Raw genomic sequence first — 15,908 nt, 5'->3', positions numbered from 1 at the left:
CTTTGACAGTTGTGTCAATGTTTTCCATGGTATCTTCTGCACATGAGATTCTCTCTTATATCTCCTGTATTCTGTTGGTGATACTTGTGTCTATGACTCTTGATCTTTTTCCTAGGTTTTCTATCTCCAAGTAGCTCTATCTCAGTAGCTCCTCTAGGATGTCTCCAGCAAAGGTGTCTGTTGCTCTGAGTTCAGTGGCCCCTCAAGGATGTCTTTGGATATGATGTCTGCCGCTCTGAGTCCAGTGGTCCCTCTAGGATGTCTCAGTATACACAAGAGCAGGCCAGGTGGGTATCCACTTCAGGCACCAGGCCCAGGCAAGGGATGGAAGGGGGTTTTAGGAATTCTTTAGACTCCTCTTAACAACTATGTGAAGAGAGGCTTTCTATGCCTGGTCCTGGAGTTTTTGTTAAATAGCATATGGTTCTTTGGGAAAACATTATCACCCAAGTGCTGTAAATTCATTAAATACACATATAATATATTCACATATGTTAGATGTGTATTTTTAAGTAAACAGAAAACAATGTTTCTATAGCTTTAAAAAACATCTTTAGCATTATTTGTTCTCTTTCCCTTTCTACCTTTTGTATTTCTCCTTCCTCCTCCCCAGTCAAAGCCCCTCATTTTTTACATTTCCCCCTTGATAACATCTGTGTCCTGCTATTCTCTGCCCATCCCCATCTGCCGTCCTTTTTGTATCCTTCACTCTTGTTCTTTTTGTGATTATTCCAGGTAATATAGTAACATCTAAGACTCAGATGTAGGATCTACAAATCAGAAAGAACATTCAATATTTATATTTCTGGGGCTGGATTACCTCATTCAGAATAATTTATTCCAGTTCCATTCATTTACCTACAGATTTCATTGGCTCATCTTTTTTTTTTCTTTATAGTTTCAAAGAATTCCATTTTGTACATGAACCACATTTTCATTATGGATTCATCAGCTGGAGGACAATTAGATTGTTTTCATTTCTCAGTTGTTGTGAATAAAGTGGTAATGATTATGGCTAAGCAAATATCTGCGAAGTAGGATAGCAAGTGTATTAGTCATGTGCCAAGAAGTGGTATATATTAGTCAAGTGACAGGTATGCTTTTAACTTTATGAGAATCCTCCATACTGATTTCAAAGTGTCTATACCAGTTTGCAGTCTCACCAACAGTGAATGAGTTTTCTCTTCTCCACATCCTTGCCAGCATTTATTGTCAGTTGTTTTCTTGCTTTTAGACATTTTGACTGAAGTAGAATGAAATCTCAAACATTAATCCTTGTTGTATAAGTTATGTTTCTGTGGAGAGCCCTGGTTAATATATCTGTAAAGCTAAAAAGCTTACAGACAGAAATGTAAACAATCAATTGAGTAACATCCAGAGAGTGGGAGAAAACCTTTGCCAGCTATACATTTAATAGAGGTCTAATACCCAGAATATTAAAAATAAAATGAAATAGAAATAAAATCTTAAAAAGAAATTTCTTAAAAAGAAATATCTTTAAAAGTATTCAGCACTCTTAGCTATCAGGGAAATAAGAATAACACAATGAAATTTCAATTTATCTCAGTCAACTAGATCCCACATATATGGGATTTATTAAATAGTTTGCAGGGTGTAGTTCAGCTAGTCCAATAATGGCTGTCTACCAATAGAAGTTTCAAGAACTCAGTAACTTTTCAGTTTATAGGGCTAAGTTTCAGCTGATCTTCAGTAGATGCTGGAATCTTGAAGAAGATTCTAATGCCAGAGAAGGATGGACGTGCTAGCAAGAGTGAGAGCAAGCAGGCAAAATGAAAGCAAGTTTCTTTTTCCGTGTCCTTTATATGGGCTGCCAGCAGAATGTGTGGCCCAGATTGAAGGTGGTTCTTCCCACATCAAAGATTCAGATTAGAAGTGGGACTTCCCACTTCAAAAAATTTAATTAAGAAAAAAAATCCCTCATAGGTGTGTCCTGCCATTTGGGCTTTAGTTAATTCCAGATGTTGTCAAGTTGACACCTAAGAATAGACATTATAATGATGTCCCATTTGTCAAGTGATACCCTTAATTCTAGAACAAATACAGTCTTATCCCGAAAGTCTTTTCCTAAACCTATATTTTGAAGGATACTGCCTGTATTTACTTCTAGCAATTCTAGTGTTTCACGTTTCACATTGAGCTCTTTGATACATTTGCAAGGGTTTTGTTTTGTTTGTGTTTGTGTGTGTGTGTATGTGTGTGTGGGTATGTGTGTGTATTATGTTGGATGTAAGTCTAATTTAATTTTTTTTACATGTGTGTCAACATTTAGTGCATTGGTGTCCCAAGGACAGGGTCACATTAATCAGGACATAGGGATTGCACAGTAACTATGCACCACTGCATACTTTGTTGAATGTTACAGCATTTTTTATAGGCAAGCAGAATAAAAATTTCCCACAGCTTCTAATTCTCAGCTGCTCTGTTTCTCAAGCAATAGTTTATTTAGGTTCAAGGTGACACAAATATCCTTGCATACTGAGAAATCTGTCAGCAGTCCAACTCTTTTATGTGTTGCTTAGTTTAATTAAAAACAAAGTAAGTTTCTAATGAGAAAATGATCATGAAGGCCACTTCCTTATCCATGCAGATCAGTTGGCAGAACATTAGGATTTTGTGCTGAGAAAGTATGCTTTCTTGGTGTCCTAGTGTGCCAGGATTTACAGATACCCATAAGTCACCTCCCAGCTAGAAGGCTGGTAGCCATTTCTCTACACATGTGGCCATTCCATTTTCCAAGTATCATTTGTTGAAGATGCTATGTTATCTGCAACATGTATTTTGATATCTTTGGAAAATATCAGTTGGGTACAGTTTTATGCCTGTATATTTAGGTCTTTTATTTTGTTCCATTAATCTGCATATATGCTTCTGTGCTAGTATTATACTGCTGTTATTACCATATCTCTGTAATATAGCTTAAAATTGGCATGGTAACATGGCACTTTGAAGGAAAATGGCCTCACAGGCTCAGTGAATGGGCCTATAAGAAGGTATGGCCTTTTGGAATTGATGTGGCCTTGTTGGAGGAATTGAGTCACTGGGTGTATACTTGAGGTCTCATGATCTCAAGCCAGATCTAATGGTTCACTTTCTCTTCCTTCTGTCTCTTAGTATGAATGTAGAACACTCACTTCCTTCTCCAGCCTCATCTCTGCTTGTGGACTGTCATGCTTCCCATGACGATAATGGACTAAACCTCTGAAATTGTAAGGTAGCCCCAATTTCAAGTTTTGGTTTATAAGAGTTGCTTAAGTCATGATATGTCTTCACAGAAGTAGAAATGGGGTATTGTTATAACAGACATGTCCATGATTTTGTTTGGATGAATGAAGACTTTGGCACTTTGGATTAGAAAAGCAGTGGAATGCTTTAAGTGGGGCTTAATGGGCCATCCTAGTAGAAACTTGAAAGATAGTTATTGCTGAGGGTGGTGAACCATAAAGGGACTGGCTCAAGAGGTTTCAGGGTAGAGGAATGTTAGTATGTGGCCCTGAGACCATTCTTGTGTTATTTTGGTGAAGAAAGTGGCTGCTTTCTTGTCAAAAAATATCCGACATAGGTTAAATTGAATGGTTATGGATTAACAGCTTTAGCAGAGAGAATTCCAAGACAGCCTAGTATTGACTCTGTTGCTTGGTTATTAGTGGACATGGCCATGGTTATGCAGATTTAAAATGAAAAGGAGCAAGCTGAGCAAGGGAAAATACAAAATGTACCATTTGAGAAGGAAAAGAGCTCCAAGAAGTGAAATGGTGTTAAGTCCTGTGTTCAAGGAGATAAACATATTGAAGGAAAGCCTGATGTTAAATAAAATAATGGGAGTAGTGACCTCAGGGCAAGATCCTACCCAGTTAAGTTGCCAACTTCTGAAAGAAATTTTTTAAAAAAGGCTTATGGCTGGGCATAGTGGCTCATACCTTTAATCCCAGCATTGGGATACCAGAGGCAAGTGGATTTCAGAGTGCAAGGCTAGCCTTGGAGAGAGAGAGAGAGAGAGAGAGAGAGAGAGAGAGAGAGAGAGAGAGAGAGAGAGAGAGAGAGAGAACATTAGTTTTAGGGCAGCCAAGCTTAGGCAGTGAAGGAAATCATCAAAAACAGAAAGCTGAATATGATGAAGATGGGCCATGTTCCAGCCTCAGCAGCAGCAGAACTTGGCAACTTTAGCCACATGGTTCTGGCTTCAGAGTCAAGGACATAAGAAAGGAGCTGTGAAATCTTCTTCCATGACTAAGAAAAGCCACTGATGCCAGGCATGTGTCAGAAGTGTTCTAGTATGGAGACCCAGAGAGAGCATTGTGTGAAGGTGTGAGGGTGAAGCCCGAATTTCCTTGGAGACCCCAAAATGTTGCAGATGCCAGTGTCATGGGATACCTACCAAAGAAAACTATGAACAGGGAATGGAACCAGACCAAGAGAAAAAAGTGTGTTGCAGTCATAAAGTTGAAAGGAGTTAGAGATCTGAAGAACACTGATGAAGACATCAGACATAAAGGTGACAACTTTGAAATTTGCCCAGCTGTTTTTTGGTCTTACTTTGATCTGGGATATGCTCCCTTTATTCTCTTTTGGACAAGTAATATATATCATGTACCATTATATGTTGGAAGTATGTACTCTAGTTTTTGATTTTGATTTTTATAGGGGATTACAGCTAAAAGATTGCCATAAGTTTCAGGAGAGACTCTGAACTTAACAATGATGAGACTATTATAGACTATGGGGCTTTTTGAAGTTTGACTAAATGCATTTTGTATTATAAAATAGCTATAAGCCTATGGGGGTCAGGGATTGGAATGTGGTAGTTTGAATGAAAATGGCCCCATAGACTCATAGGGAGTGCAATATTAGGAAATGTCTTACTGGACTAGGTGTGGCCTTGTTGGAGGAAGTACATTATTGTGTGACTAGGCTTCAGTGACTCAGAAGTTCAAGCTAGGCCTAGTATGACATTCACTTCTGCTGCCTGTGGATCAAGTTGTAGAACTCTCTGCACCTGGTCCAGCACTAAGTCTGCCTGCATGTGGCCATATTTTCTGCTATGATATAGATGGACTAAACCTCTGAATTATAAGCCAGCCCAAATTAAATGTATTCTTTTATGAGAGTTGCTATGGTCATGGTATCTGCTCACAAAAATAGAAACACTAAGACAAAAACTTATCAACAGCCTTATTCTTTTTGCTTATAATTTGTTTAGCTCTCCTGGGCCTTTTATGCTTCTATATGAATTTCAGTATGGTTTCTCTTTTGTGTATGTGTGAAGAATGCTACATGGGTGTTGATTTGAATAGCATTGATTATGTACATTTATTATTTTTAGGATGATCATTTTTATGATACAAATGTATCCATATGTAATTATGTCTTCTACTCTCATCACCAATATCTTTTTTCAAAGATTTAAATTGGGCTTTTGTTTGTTTTCAAATTTTTCTAGAAGCTGTCCATTTTCTAGTTAAGTTTATTCACAATCACTTACTACCACTATCATTAATCTGTGGCTTACGTGAAGTGTTCTTTACGAAATTAGGGGCTCCTGTGTTTGTTACCTATATGTTCAGAATTATAATGTCAATATAATGGATGCTGTCTTTTTGATGAGTATAAAGAGACATTCTTTGTCTTTCATATTTTTAGTTTGAAGTGTATTCTCATCAAGTATTAGAATAGATTCACCTGCTTGTTTATTAGTTTCATTTTCTTAAAATACCCTTTTTTATCCTTTTACCCTAAAGTGGTACATATCTTTGGTAGTGAAGTATGTTTCTTGGAGAAGAAAACATGTGGTTCATGGTGGGCTTTCTTTTGTCTTTTAATTTTTAAATTTGTTGATAATGTCACATATGAATATAATTTATTTGTACAACTTAGGCAACCTCCACCCCAAATTCCTCCACCAACTAACCCCATGTCCCCTTTCTCTTAAATTTATGCCTTCTCCTCTTAGAGTTACATTTTTATGTGTCACACACACACAAACACACACACACACACACACACAGATAACCTACCTACCTGCATACATAGATAACCTACTGAGTCAGTTTAGAGTTCCTTGTGTGTACATGTGATTAGGGATGACCACATGGGATTGAATAATCTACTAGGAGGTTTGCTCCAGCAGATCATTAGTTCTTCCTCCCTCAGTAGCCACTGGATGTCTGTGTCTCATCATCTAGGAGTAGGCCTTGTTAAATTCCACATTGGCATGATGACTGGAATGGCCATTATATAGGCCTTGTTTAGGCAAACATATTTTTGATATTTTATGTATGCAACATATCTCAAATCCTGGTTCTCAGGCTCGCAAAATAAAATTACATTGTCATCACTAGAAAAATCTTTAATTCATATTTAATGTTTTTTGCTATATTTAAAATTAAATCCTCAAAGACTTGGAAAGTACTTCTGGCAATTTCCTTTCAAAGCCTAGCCAGAAAGGTTAGAGTTATTTGGCTGTAGAGTATAAATTAGCATGGATAGAGTTGTAAGCTCCATTACTCCCCAAAGACATTCATAATTAATACAGACACAACATGTGGCCAAATGCTAGACATAATGACAGCAGTACAAGGCACTTCAGAGGGATGCTCTTCTTGCCTGGGAAGCTTCACAGTGTAGTCTGTCCAAAAACACTGGAACATTTTGCTGCTGAATCCAGACAAGACAGTCAGTAATGATGAAAACTCTATGTCTTTGATTTCATATCTCATTCTTATATTTTTGGTTGTAAGCCTAGACTTTAACAGTTGAGCCATTTCTCCAGCCCTCATATCTCATTCTTAAGTGATGATTATAACAGAGTGATTTTGATGGTTGATAATTTTAGATTGTTAAAATGATGCTGAGCAGAACAAAGTGTATTTTACAGAAGGATTATGGCATCCACCCAGGAGTATTGACTACATCCTGCTAGTATTTCTCAGGTGCATGTCTCACTCGGAATCTCCGAGAGGAGGAATGTTTCCTTAGGACTTTTCTTAAAGCCGAGGCCACGTCTCTGTTTCTCAGACTGTAAATGAGTGGGTTTAACATGGGAGTGAGAATGGTGTAAAAGGCAGACACAACCTTATCTTTCTCAGGTGTGTGGTAGGAATGTGGCAGTACATTGGTATAGAATGCGGCCCCATAAAAAATGCTCACCACTATAATGTGGGAGGAACACGTGGTGAAAGCTTTACGCTGGCCTTCGGCAGAGCTCATGTGGTAGACGGTGATGAGGATCCGTGTATAGGAGACTGTGATGAAGGAGATCGGGATGAGTAGCATCAGCACACAGCATGCGTACATCAAGGTTTCATAGAGTGATGTGTCTGTGCAGGATAGCTTCAGCACAGCCGGGATCTCACAGAAAAAGTGATTGATCTCTCGAGATCCACAGTAAGGAAAGCTCATAGTAACAGGTGTCAGCATGAATCCATCCAAAGACCCACCAGCCCAGGAGCCCAGCACCATAAGCAAACAAACCCTGGGATTCATGATTATGGGGTACCGTAGGGGGTTGCACACAGCCACAAACCTGTCATAAGCCATGAGGCCCAGCAGGAAAAACTCTCCCCCAATCAGTGTCAGGTAGAGAAATATTTGCAATGCACATCCCAGAAAGGAAATAGTCTTTTCTTTGGACAGGAGATCTTGAAGCATCTTGGGAACAGTGATACAGATATAGACAGTATCCATGATGGACAACTGGCTGAGCAAAAAATACATAGGTGTGTGGAGACGAGAGTCCACACGAATGAGCATAATCATGACCAAGTTGGCTGTTACAGCCACTACAAAGATGGAGAAAACCACAGCAAAGATCAGCCCAGGAAATGTTGGGTGAGTGATGAGGCCCAGGAGGATGAAGTCAGTGGAGTTCTGGTAAATAGCCTCCATTTCCACAGTGCATGACAGCTTTATCAGCTGTAGAGGCAAAACATTGGTATGTCAACTAATTATCTTTTTTGTGCTATCTATGTTCAAAGAGATATAGGAAGAGAAAAGAATGTTCATCTCAGAATTCTCTTGACTCCTTGCTTGAACATTAGCAGTAAGGCATTATATACCTCAAAATCTAAACTCAAATTCATCAGCTTTGATGGAAAATCATGGATCCAAACTCTAAGTTGGATGAAAGTAGTAAATGTAACCATCAATATTAGTACTTCTTTTAATTTTTTTCTTATTTTAAACCACCTTCTACACAATTCTTATAATCTTATTACTCCATATTGAATTTTCTGTAACATTGGTGACTACGCTATCTCCACTTTATTATCTTGCAACCAGTGTTCATTGCTTTACTAATTTTAAATTTTCTCATCGGATAATATAATTACATGTTAATGTTTTGTACAGATAATGTTTGAAACTAAAGATATTGTTGTGATATGAACACATAAGCATGCTTTTGGACAAAAATAAATTCTTTTTTTTTTTTTTGGCTATTGGAATTACTACACAGCTCTGAATAAGTTTGGAATGTCAGATTGTCATGCTAGTGAAGACAATTTCTTGTGAGAGTTAGCTCCTCAGTGTCCTATCATATGGATTCTTGTCTTAGGTGAGAATACTTCAAGGACTCATTTCTGTTTGTCTTTGCAAGACAGCATGAGGTAAGAGGTCTCATATCAGGATCTCTAGAAACTCTCCTTAGCAAGCAGTACTTTAGATTCCTTATCATGGAGATCATTCTGACTGGCATCATGAACTCAGCAATGTATTGTGATAAATGCTACATCATTGTATTCAATAACATGTTCTTCTCTTAAGTTACTGTCTAATCAAAAGATTAGTAGATTTCCCCGGTAGGGTATTCCAAACCTATGTTAATGTGATCCATTAAGAACCCATTACTAACAGGGTTTTTCTTCCCACTTTATTTTCTTTATTATTGATCTTTAATGTTTAGAAATAAAAACAAGTCCTAAATCAAAATGGGAAAATAGTAAAAGTTTTAAACTCCTTTGAAATGTTTGACAAACATGTTTTCTCCATCCAAGAATATAAATGTGCTCTTCTTCAGTGTGTTCAGTGACATTAGGGGATGTACTGTGAGTTGTTATTATTAAATCATGGTATGACACTTCTTGAGAGAATTTCTAAAGAAACATATTTAAATAAAAAGACACTGGCTATACCTGTACCTTCTAGTTTTACAAGAGCCACATAATTTTCGAAGCACCAAGCTGAAATAAAACTCTTTTACACTAAGCAAAAATTAAATAACAAATGCAACAGAGAAATACTTTTTAACTTTCCTGTAAGATGGATCTTTTCTATAGTTAATGTTTCCAAATAGAAGTGTCAAAAAACAAAGGGAGAAAGACAGAAAAAATTTTTGTTAATATGTGCTAAATATATGTATATTTGTCATCTATTATGAGTCAAGAAAGAAAAAAACCCTGAGTATTAAATATTAATTCATGACAAGATTGAGGAAAACCAGCAATTTTTCTCCTTTAACATATGAATGTAGCTCTGAGGCACTCATATGAAAACTATATTTAAAGCATTACAAAGTGAAATTCTACTGATGGGGCTTCTGTAATGACTGGTTAGAAAACAAAATACTCACCCTCAAACACATAGCATCTACACTACCCTTAAACACAACAACAAGGATTCTGGATTCAAGATTATCTCTTTGTGGCCCCCTCCCCCCTCTGTGTGTGTGTGTCTGTGTGTCTATGTTAGTGTCTGGGTGTCTATCTGTCTGTGTGTGAGTATATGTCTGCTTTAATAAAACTTGTCTGAGTGCTAAAAAAAATCAAAATACTCATGTAGGCAGCCAATATTATTTTTTGTCAAAACTATAGATTTTATATGTTAATTACTGATATTACTAAGTCATCCTCCACTTATCCATTTAAAATTATCTTCTGAAGAAAACAGAAAAAGCATATGACACCAAATTCAAGTTAAAAATAAGCTAAGAAAATAAGAAATTGCTTTTGCATAAGTATACTAGCTAAGAGATTTTGTTTGGTGTAAAGATTCAGATCATACAGTATACTGTATTAAAAAGATTCAGGATCCTTCTAGACACACAACATTCACATACAGTGACACCTAACCACTTGTCATAAGACATCTTATGAAGCCATCTAGCTATGCTTCACAGGATTGATATCCTACTGTCTCCAGTCTCTGTCCATGGTTTGAGCTCAGCATGGTGACTTGGCTGACCTATTACCTGACGTTCCAGTGGTTCAGCCTTTGGCTCTACAACTGCACCTAAAACCAGCTTTGTGCTCTGGCAGGCTTTAGCTTGGGCAGTTTGTGAGTAGGCTGTGACTCACTGGGGTATCTGTATGCATTCTGTTTACATCCACATTGTGTTGCCTTTAGTAAACCTCCTTAGATCAGAGAGTTGTTTTTTTGTCTCTTCCATACTTGTTCTGTAACCTATACCTATGTAAATTATGGCATAAGATCTAAAATTAATTAATTAGCAACTAAGTTAAGAATGGAGTAAAAGAATTCATGATTGGCAATCACCATGAGTACCAAGTTAAATCAAGAATATTTGATGAGTTAAAACTAATAACACTTACATAGTTGGTAAATTTTTTTGTTATTTAATAAAACTTGACACCGTAAAAAGACATAAACTTGACTCTGTTACTCATATGGCTTGCTCAGGACAACAGATATTATTAAGTTGGTGTGTCTGAATTATCAGCGAAGTACTGTGTGAGTTAGTTCTGTTTACATGAGTTCCCAGAGTCCTACTTCAAGGCCAGAGGTGATGTGCTTTTGTAATGTTGCCTTTCTTGCTCTTCCTCTACAAAGCCAGGTAACCCTGCATTCTTGATCATTATTCTCCATTGTCTCACTGTTATCTCCTATTTCCCTCTATAGATATATTCTTCTAAAAACTAGAAAGATGAAAGAAAAGGAAAAAGAGAGAAGAGAAAAGAATAGTAAAAGAGAATGAAAATGGTTTTTCATTTGCAGAGCCCATGGTCTGGCCTTTCTGCTGTTTGGGATCTTGTTAGACCATCTTAGTTGTAACACCAACCAGTGTCACACAGGGTCATCTATTCAAACACTACCGGGTAGAATAGAGGAAGCAAGCCGAATGTGAGGGATGCTGTGACTGCTTGGGTTTGTGGTTAAAAAGAATGACAGAGCCCTGTGACAGGAATTTTACTACCACTGGTCTCCATGGAGAGACGAGGACATGGGTAAGAGAAAGGTCTCTCTGCAGGGCCAAAGTTCAGGACAGCATGCTTGGAGGTGTCTTGGAAGTTCAAGCAATATTAGTGACCCTCACTATACCTTAAAAGGAGTGCCCTTCAAGTGAGATAAGATGATATCCCTTCAGGAGCAATTCAGACCACTCCTCTGACAGACTTCCTCAGAAATCCAGGACTCCAGGAGCAGTGAGAAGTCTTCTGTCAGTGCCATTCATGTGGAGGAAAAGCTGATGATGTGCTTGGCTGGATCATTGTTCCTGGTTCATTTTCAAAGAAAGGTTCCCAGCACATTCTCAGAGGTGGAATGACCATGTCAAACATTTTCTATGTCCAAGGTACTGTATCTAGCACTGGTGAGCTACAGAGATCCATAACCAAGACAGCTTCCCTAAGGAGTATTTGATAACGTTTGAGAATTGCAATGTGTAATTATAATATTTATTAAACAAAATTGTAAATCTAATAAAAATTTATAGAGTCATAGTTAGTGTTATGTTTTTAACAAAAGAAATAGCACGGAAGTAGCTGCTCACGTAGCTAAGCTATGTGGAACTATACAATGAACACAGGAATAGCACGATGGTCATATGTCTCTGGAATTTATTTTTTCAAGAAAAGGATTAAGTTGCATCATGTTGCTTTAAATATAGTTATTAATTTCTGAGTTGGGAAAAGTTAATCAAAGATAGCATTCAGTACACATGTTCACATATGCTTTGGATAAAATTTACAAAAAGAGAAAAAAGGGAAAGATGCAAAGATGCCAAGACTCAAAGAGACGAAAGAAGAATGGAGAGCTGCAGTAGAATATCACTAACCCAGAAACGGCATGTGCAGGTGTGCTAGAAGCTTCACATCTTTATATCATAGAAAATATGGAAACGCTACTTATTACTCATACCGGTCATATCTGCTAGTAGAGGCTTTATCCAAAGGGCTTCACCTAGGACTAGAAGCTGAGATACCTTAAAGTCATGAGACATTTGAGAATGGGGAGATGGCTTTTTTTGGAACAATCACCTAAGGAACCAAGGGAAGAAAGCAGCCAGCTCAACACGGCAGGTTGTGCAAGACCACAGGTGGAAATCGGCCTAGATTAAACTGTGAAATTTTAAAGAGAGAAAATTCCTTTATAGCTAGTGTAACATCAGAAGATGCTTGTGCAGAAACTCTGGCAGACATGTCAGGGAGAGATGGGGTTGGTCAGGTCAAAAGCAGCAGAGAAAGAACCTTCAGATACAGGGTGCTGGGAAGAGAAACCAGGATAAAGGCTGGGGGGCTGTCTCAAAAATGAAGAAGTCAGGTATGGTTATTCCAGTGGGAAACAGCAATAAGATAGTAAAAGTGATATCATAGGTACTAAGTATTAGTAAGTATTTTAGAGCCCCATGAGCTGTGTCTCTTGACAACTTCTGTACTTACTTTTGTTCCCCTATATGTATTACTTTGTATATAATAGAACCCATTTTTTATCCTCACATATCTCCTAAAGTTCTCCCTCCACTGCTATTCTCATTGCCCCGCCCAGAGATTCTATCAGCAGTGTATAGTATTCTCTCTTTTGTGTCATAACCTTCACAGTCGATCTAGAAATTGTCGAAGTAGAAATAAAAGCATGAAAGTGTCAGAAGAGATTTGTCTTACTTCTAAACTGTAATAGTATGCTGGCATGGAGATAACACGTACAAAACACTTAACTGGCCAGGAATTACTTCAGTAAGATTGTGTGTTTCTGTTTCAGATGCTAATTGACCTGAAAATATCAATTAACCTAAGAGGACTACTGCTCTAATACACAGAGGTAAATTTCTGAGCAGCGGTGTCAGCTTGTATACTGGCAAATAGAAATCAAAGAATGATTGTGGCATCTGGACAAGCTGGTCCACCCCACTGATGCTGTAGCAGGATGCTGGAAGGTGAGAGGGAAGGAGCAATTTCACAGGAGCAGCAACGAAGGTGCAAAGCAGAGATATGAGGTTCAGTATACAGTGCCACCGTTGCAGCCTGCATTCAAGCTTCCAGTATGTAACCATACCCCTTGATACTGAATTACTCAGTCAAGTATACTTCCAGACAACATGATATGCCTCCTCGGGGCTTCTTGGTGATGTCATCTATTGATAATGAGAGTGTTTGATATCAAGGTACATATGTATATCATACAAAAGAAGAAAATAAAGCTTAAAAAAAGTAACCAATTGGAAAGAGACAGTATTCAACCTCTGTATCCTGCTCCAAACACACAGAATCATTCTCCACAACTGTCTACACATAAACTGCATTCTAACTAAGATTGTTCCAGGGTCCACTTGTGCTGTTCGTCTCCTGTCAGTTAAGGATGACCATCTGAAAATTTCCACTGATGAATACTAGCTGTACTCTTTTAAGCATTAGCTCTTTAAAATTAAGTTTCTAAAAATATTTGTATTTATGTATCTATGTGAAAGTATGCTGTATTTTGGGGGTTACCAGTGGAAGTCAGGAATTGGAGTTACAGGCAGTATTTAGGTACCCTGTATGGATGCTGGGAACTCACCTTGGGTCCTCTAGAAAAGTACCAAGCATTTCTTGCTGCTGAGCCATCATTCCAGCCTCTTTTATACCACTTTCCTTTGAAGTAATTGCATTTCTGCCCTTATCCTCAGATTCCTTTTATCCCCCATTTGAGCTAAATATTGCTATTTGATAATCTTGCCAAACAATACATGCATACACTTTCTCCTCTTAGTATTAGAAGGGCGCTCCTTCCATTTGCATCCTAAAAGATGAGTCCAGAGTAACTTCTAGTAGCCCCAGTGACACCCAAAAATAGAATCCCAGTACTTTAGATATGCCCTCACATTTTACCATAAAACTCTAAGGTCCTACCTCAAGCTGTCGAGTCCAGGACTTAGTGAGACAGCAGTGGGAACTAGACTTCTTAAATACCTGGCCATGGAAGTGAGGCTAAGTCAAAGCAAACTTTCATTGAGAGTGGCTTGCTCAAGCCCCATGAGGAGGCTCTGGGTCATTAACCAGCCAGGTGCCTTGTGCTTTGGAGGATGTTTTGCCTGCCAGGTTGTTCTTTCCCCAAGTGAGACCTGGCATTAATTCTTGATATTTCATCATAGCAGCTATTTTGGCATCTCTTTGGTTTAATGAAAAGGATGAACTCTGAATGCTCCCCCGCAACTCAGTGCAGTCATGGGTGTGTTACTTAGGTGACTTATATGCAGTGCTGAACATTTAGACACAGGCTTTGTAACATTACCTCTGACATTATAGATGAGGGGGAAAAGCAAATGAGAAACTATGAATATATACCTGCTTATGATACTACACAGCTCATAAACCTTTCTAACAACTATTTTACAAGTCATCCAGAAGTACACAAATCCTTCTCCTAGCTGTTGGATTGACTTGAATACTTGTTCCATATGTTGTTTCTTCTCAAAGAGCTGCAGGTGGGTTACACCTGAATATTTATCCTCTTGGTTCTGCATTGCTGCATCACTTTGGTGATAAGTGTTCTGGTTACAGCCACTGAGGAGTTTAAATTATGGTCACCAGTAATTTCCATATATCACAGAGCACCACACAGCTATGATCATCATACCTTGAATTGGTAATGAAGTGCTTCTGGACCAGTTAGATCAGGCTCTATTATTATCAAAAATTTTGCTAAAGAAAAACCACAAATCACTAAACATATGTTGTGTGTTTGTAAATCACGTCAGAATTTTTTGTCTAGTGTTGAAATTAATTTTTATATAAAAGTATTACAACCCAAGTTTTTGATACACTATGGGCAATTTATGATGCTGCATGCTTGCTCATGTTTCTTGCTTTTTTTTACATTTTTCATTTTTTACTCCCCCTTTTCAGAAGTGTTATTTGTATGGACATAGAAATAGTCAGAGTCCTTATAATTTGAAAATAATTTTGAAAATCAGGTGTTTAGATTATGGTTTCATTTTAAATAATTTTATTTACACACAATTCAAATGTGAATTCTCATTAGAAAAGCAATCCTGTTGTGTATCATGATAGAACTGAAGAAAGTTTTTTATTCATTTCCTCTTGTTACTCTGAAAGAAAGATGCATGTGCCAGTGTGTCTGTGACAAGAGGAAACCATCAAGTTAGTCGTCCTAGGACAAGAAGATTTCACAGAACGACTAGGCTAGCTACTTAGAAACCATGTAATTTACCTCTATCTGTTGATAAATGACTTTTAAAGTCTCAGAGGAAATGCTGAAGGGACTAGAACTTCTGGTGGGTTTATTGAATTACATCTATGTTTCTATCACATTCTGTGTGTCCTTGAATGTATTCTAGGTGTTTTTAGATGTAAATGCTCTTAAATGTTTTCTTACCTGTTGAATAAAATACATTGGTACCTCTGAGCACATTAGAGCCCATTATTGGTGCATGTTAAGTTTAAATAATATGACTTTGTTTTTTATTTCAATACATATTACATTATCATAGTCATTTCTAGTGTGCACTTAGTATTTTTATAAACAATTAAATAAAGAATATAATCTCTTTATTCTTCTGAGATGGTGTTGTGAGATACCAGTGAGAGTAGCTGGCACAACAGACAAAGATGACATGTTGTCACAAGTTGGGAATCTGGTCCTTGCTGTTGTGTGATACTACATGAACAAGCATATGCTCACTCATGACAGGGAATCAACAACAGACCAAAGTAAGAACACCA

At 37.6% G+C, this 15,908-nt stretch overlaps 1 protein-coding gene across 3 annotated transcripts; it reads right to left on the bottom strand.

Moving 5' to 3' along the window:
• Positions 1-6,349: 6,349 nt before the first annotated feature.
• LOC117705955 (olfactory receptor 2T2) lies at positions 6,350-14,228 on the bottom strand. 3 transcript variants are annotated; one of them, XM_076931580.1, is made up of 3 exons: positions 14,076-14,228; positions 11,290-11,595; positions 6,350-7,929 (listed from the first exon to the last, which is right to left on the bottom strand). In XM_076931580.1, the coding sequence occupies exon 3, from the start codon at positions 7,900-7,902 to the stop codon at positions 6,934-6,936; it is 969 nt and encodes a 322-aa protein (XP_076787695.1). In that variant the 5' UTR covers positions 7,903-7,929; positions 11,290-11,595; positions 14,076-14,228; the 3' UTR covers positions 6,350-6,933. The 3 variants fall into 3 exon arrangements, with proteins under 3 accessions (XP_076787695.1, XP_034354636.1, XP_076787696.1); XM_034498745.2 differs by lacking the exon at positions 11,290-11,595 and having other exon boundaries at positions 14,076-14,221; XM_076931581.1 differs by lacking the exons at positions 11,290-11,595; positions 14,076-14,228 and adding an exon at positions 13,744-14,067.
• Positions 14,229-15,908: the final 1,680 nt, after the last annotated feature.

The sequence above is a fragment of the Arvicanthis niloticus genome, chromosome 3 (genome assembly GCF_011762505.2).
Source record: "Arvicanthis niloticus isolate mArvNil1 chromosome 3, mArvNil1.pat.X, whole genome shotgun sequence".
Taxonomy (NCBI): domain Eukaryota; kingdom Metazoa; phylum Chordata; class Mammalia; order Rodentia; family Muridae; genus Arvicanthis; species Arvicanthis niloticus.
This window is presented reverse-complemented; position numbering and strand designations above follow the sequence as displayed.

Excerpts from the sequence above, each read along its gene's own strand:
- LOC117705955 (XM_076931580.1), bottom strand. The coding sequence starts at position 7,902 with ATGGAGGCTATTTACCAGAACTCCACTGACTTCATCCTCCTGGGCCTC.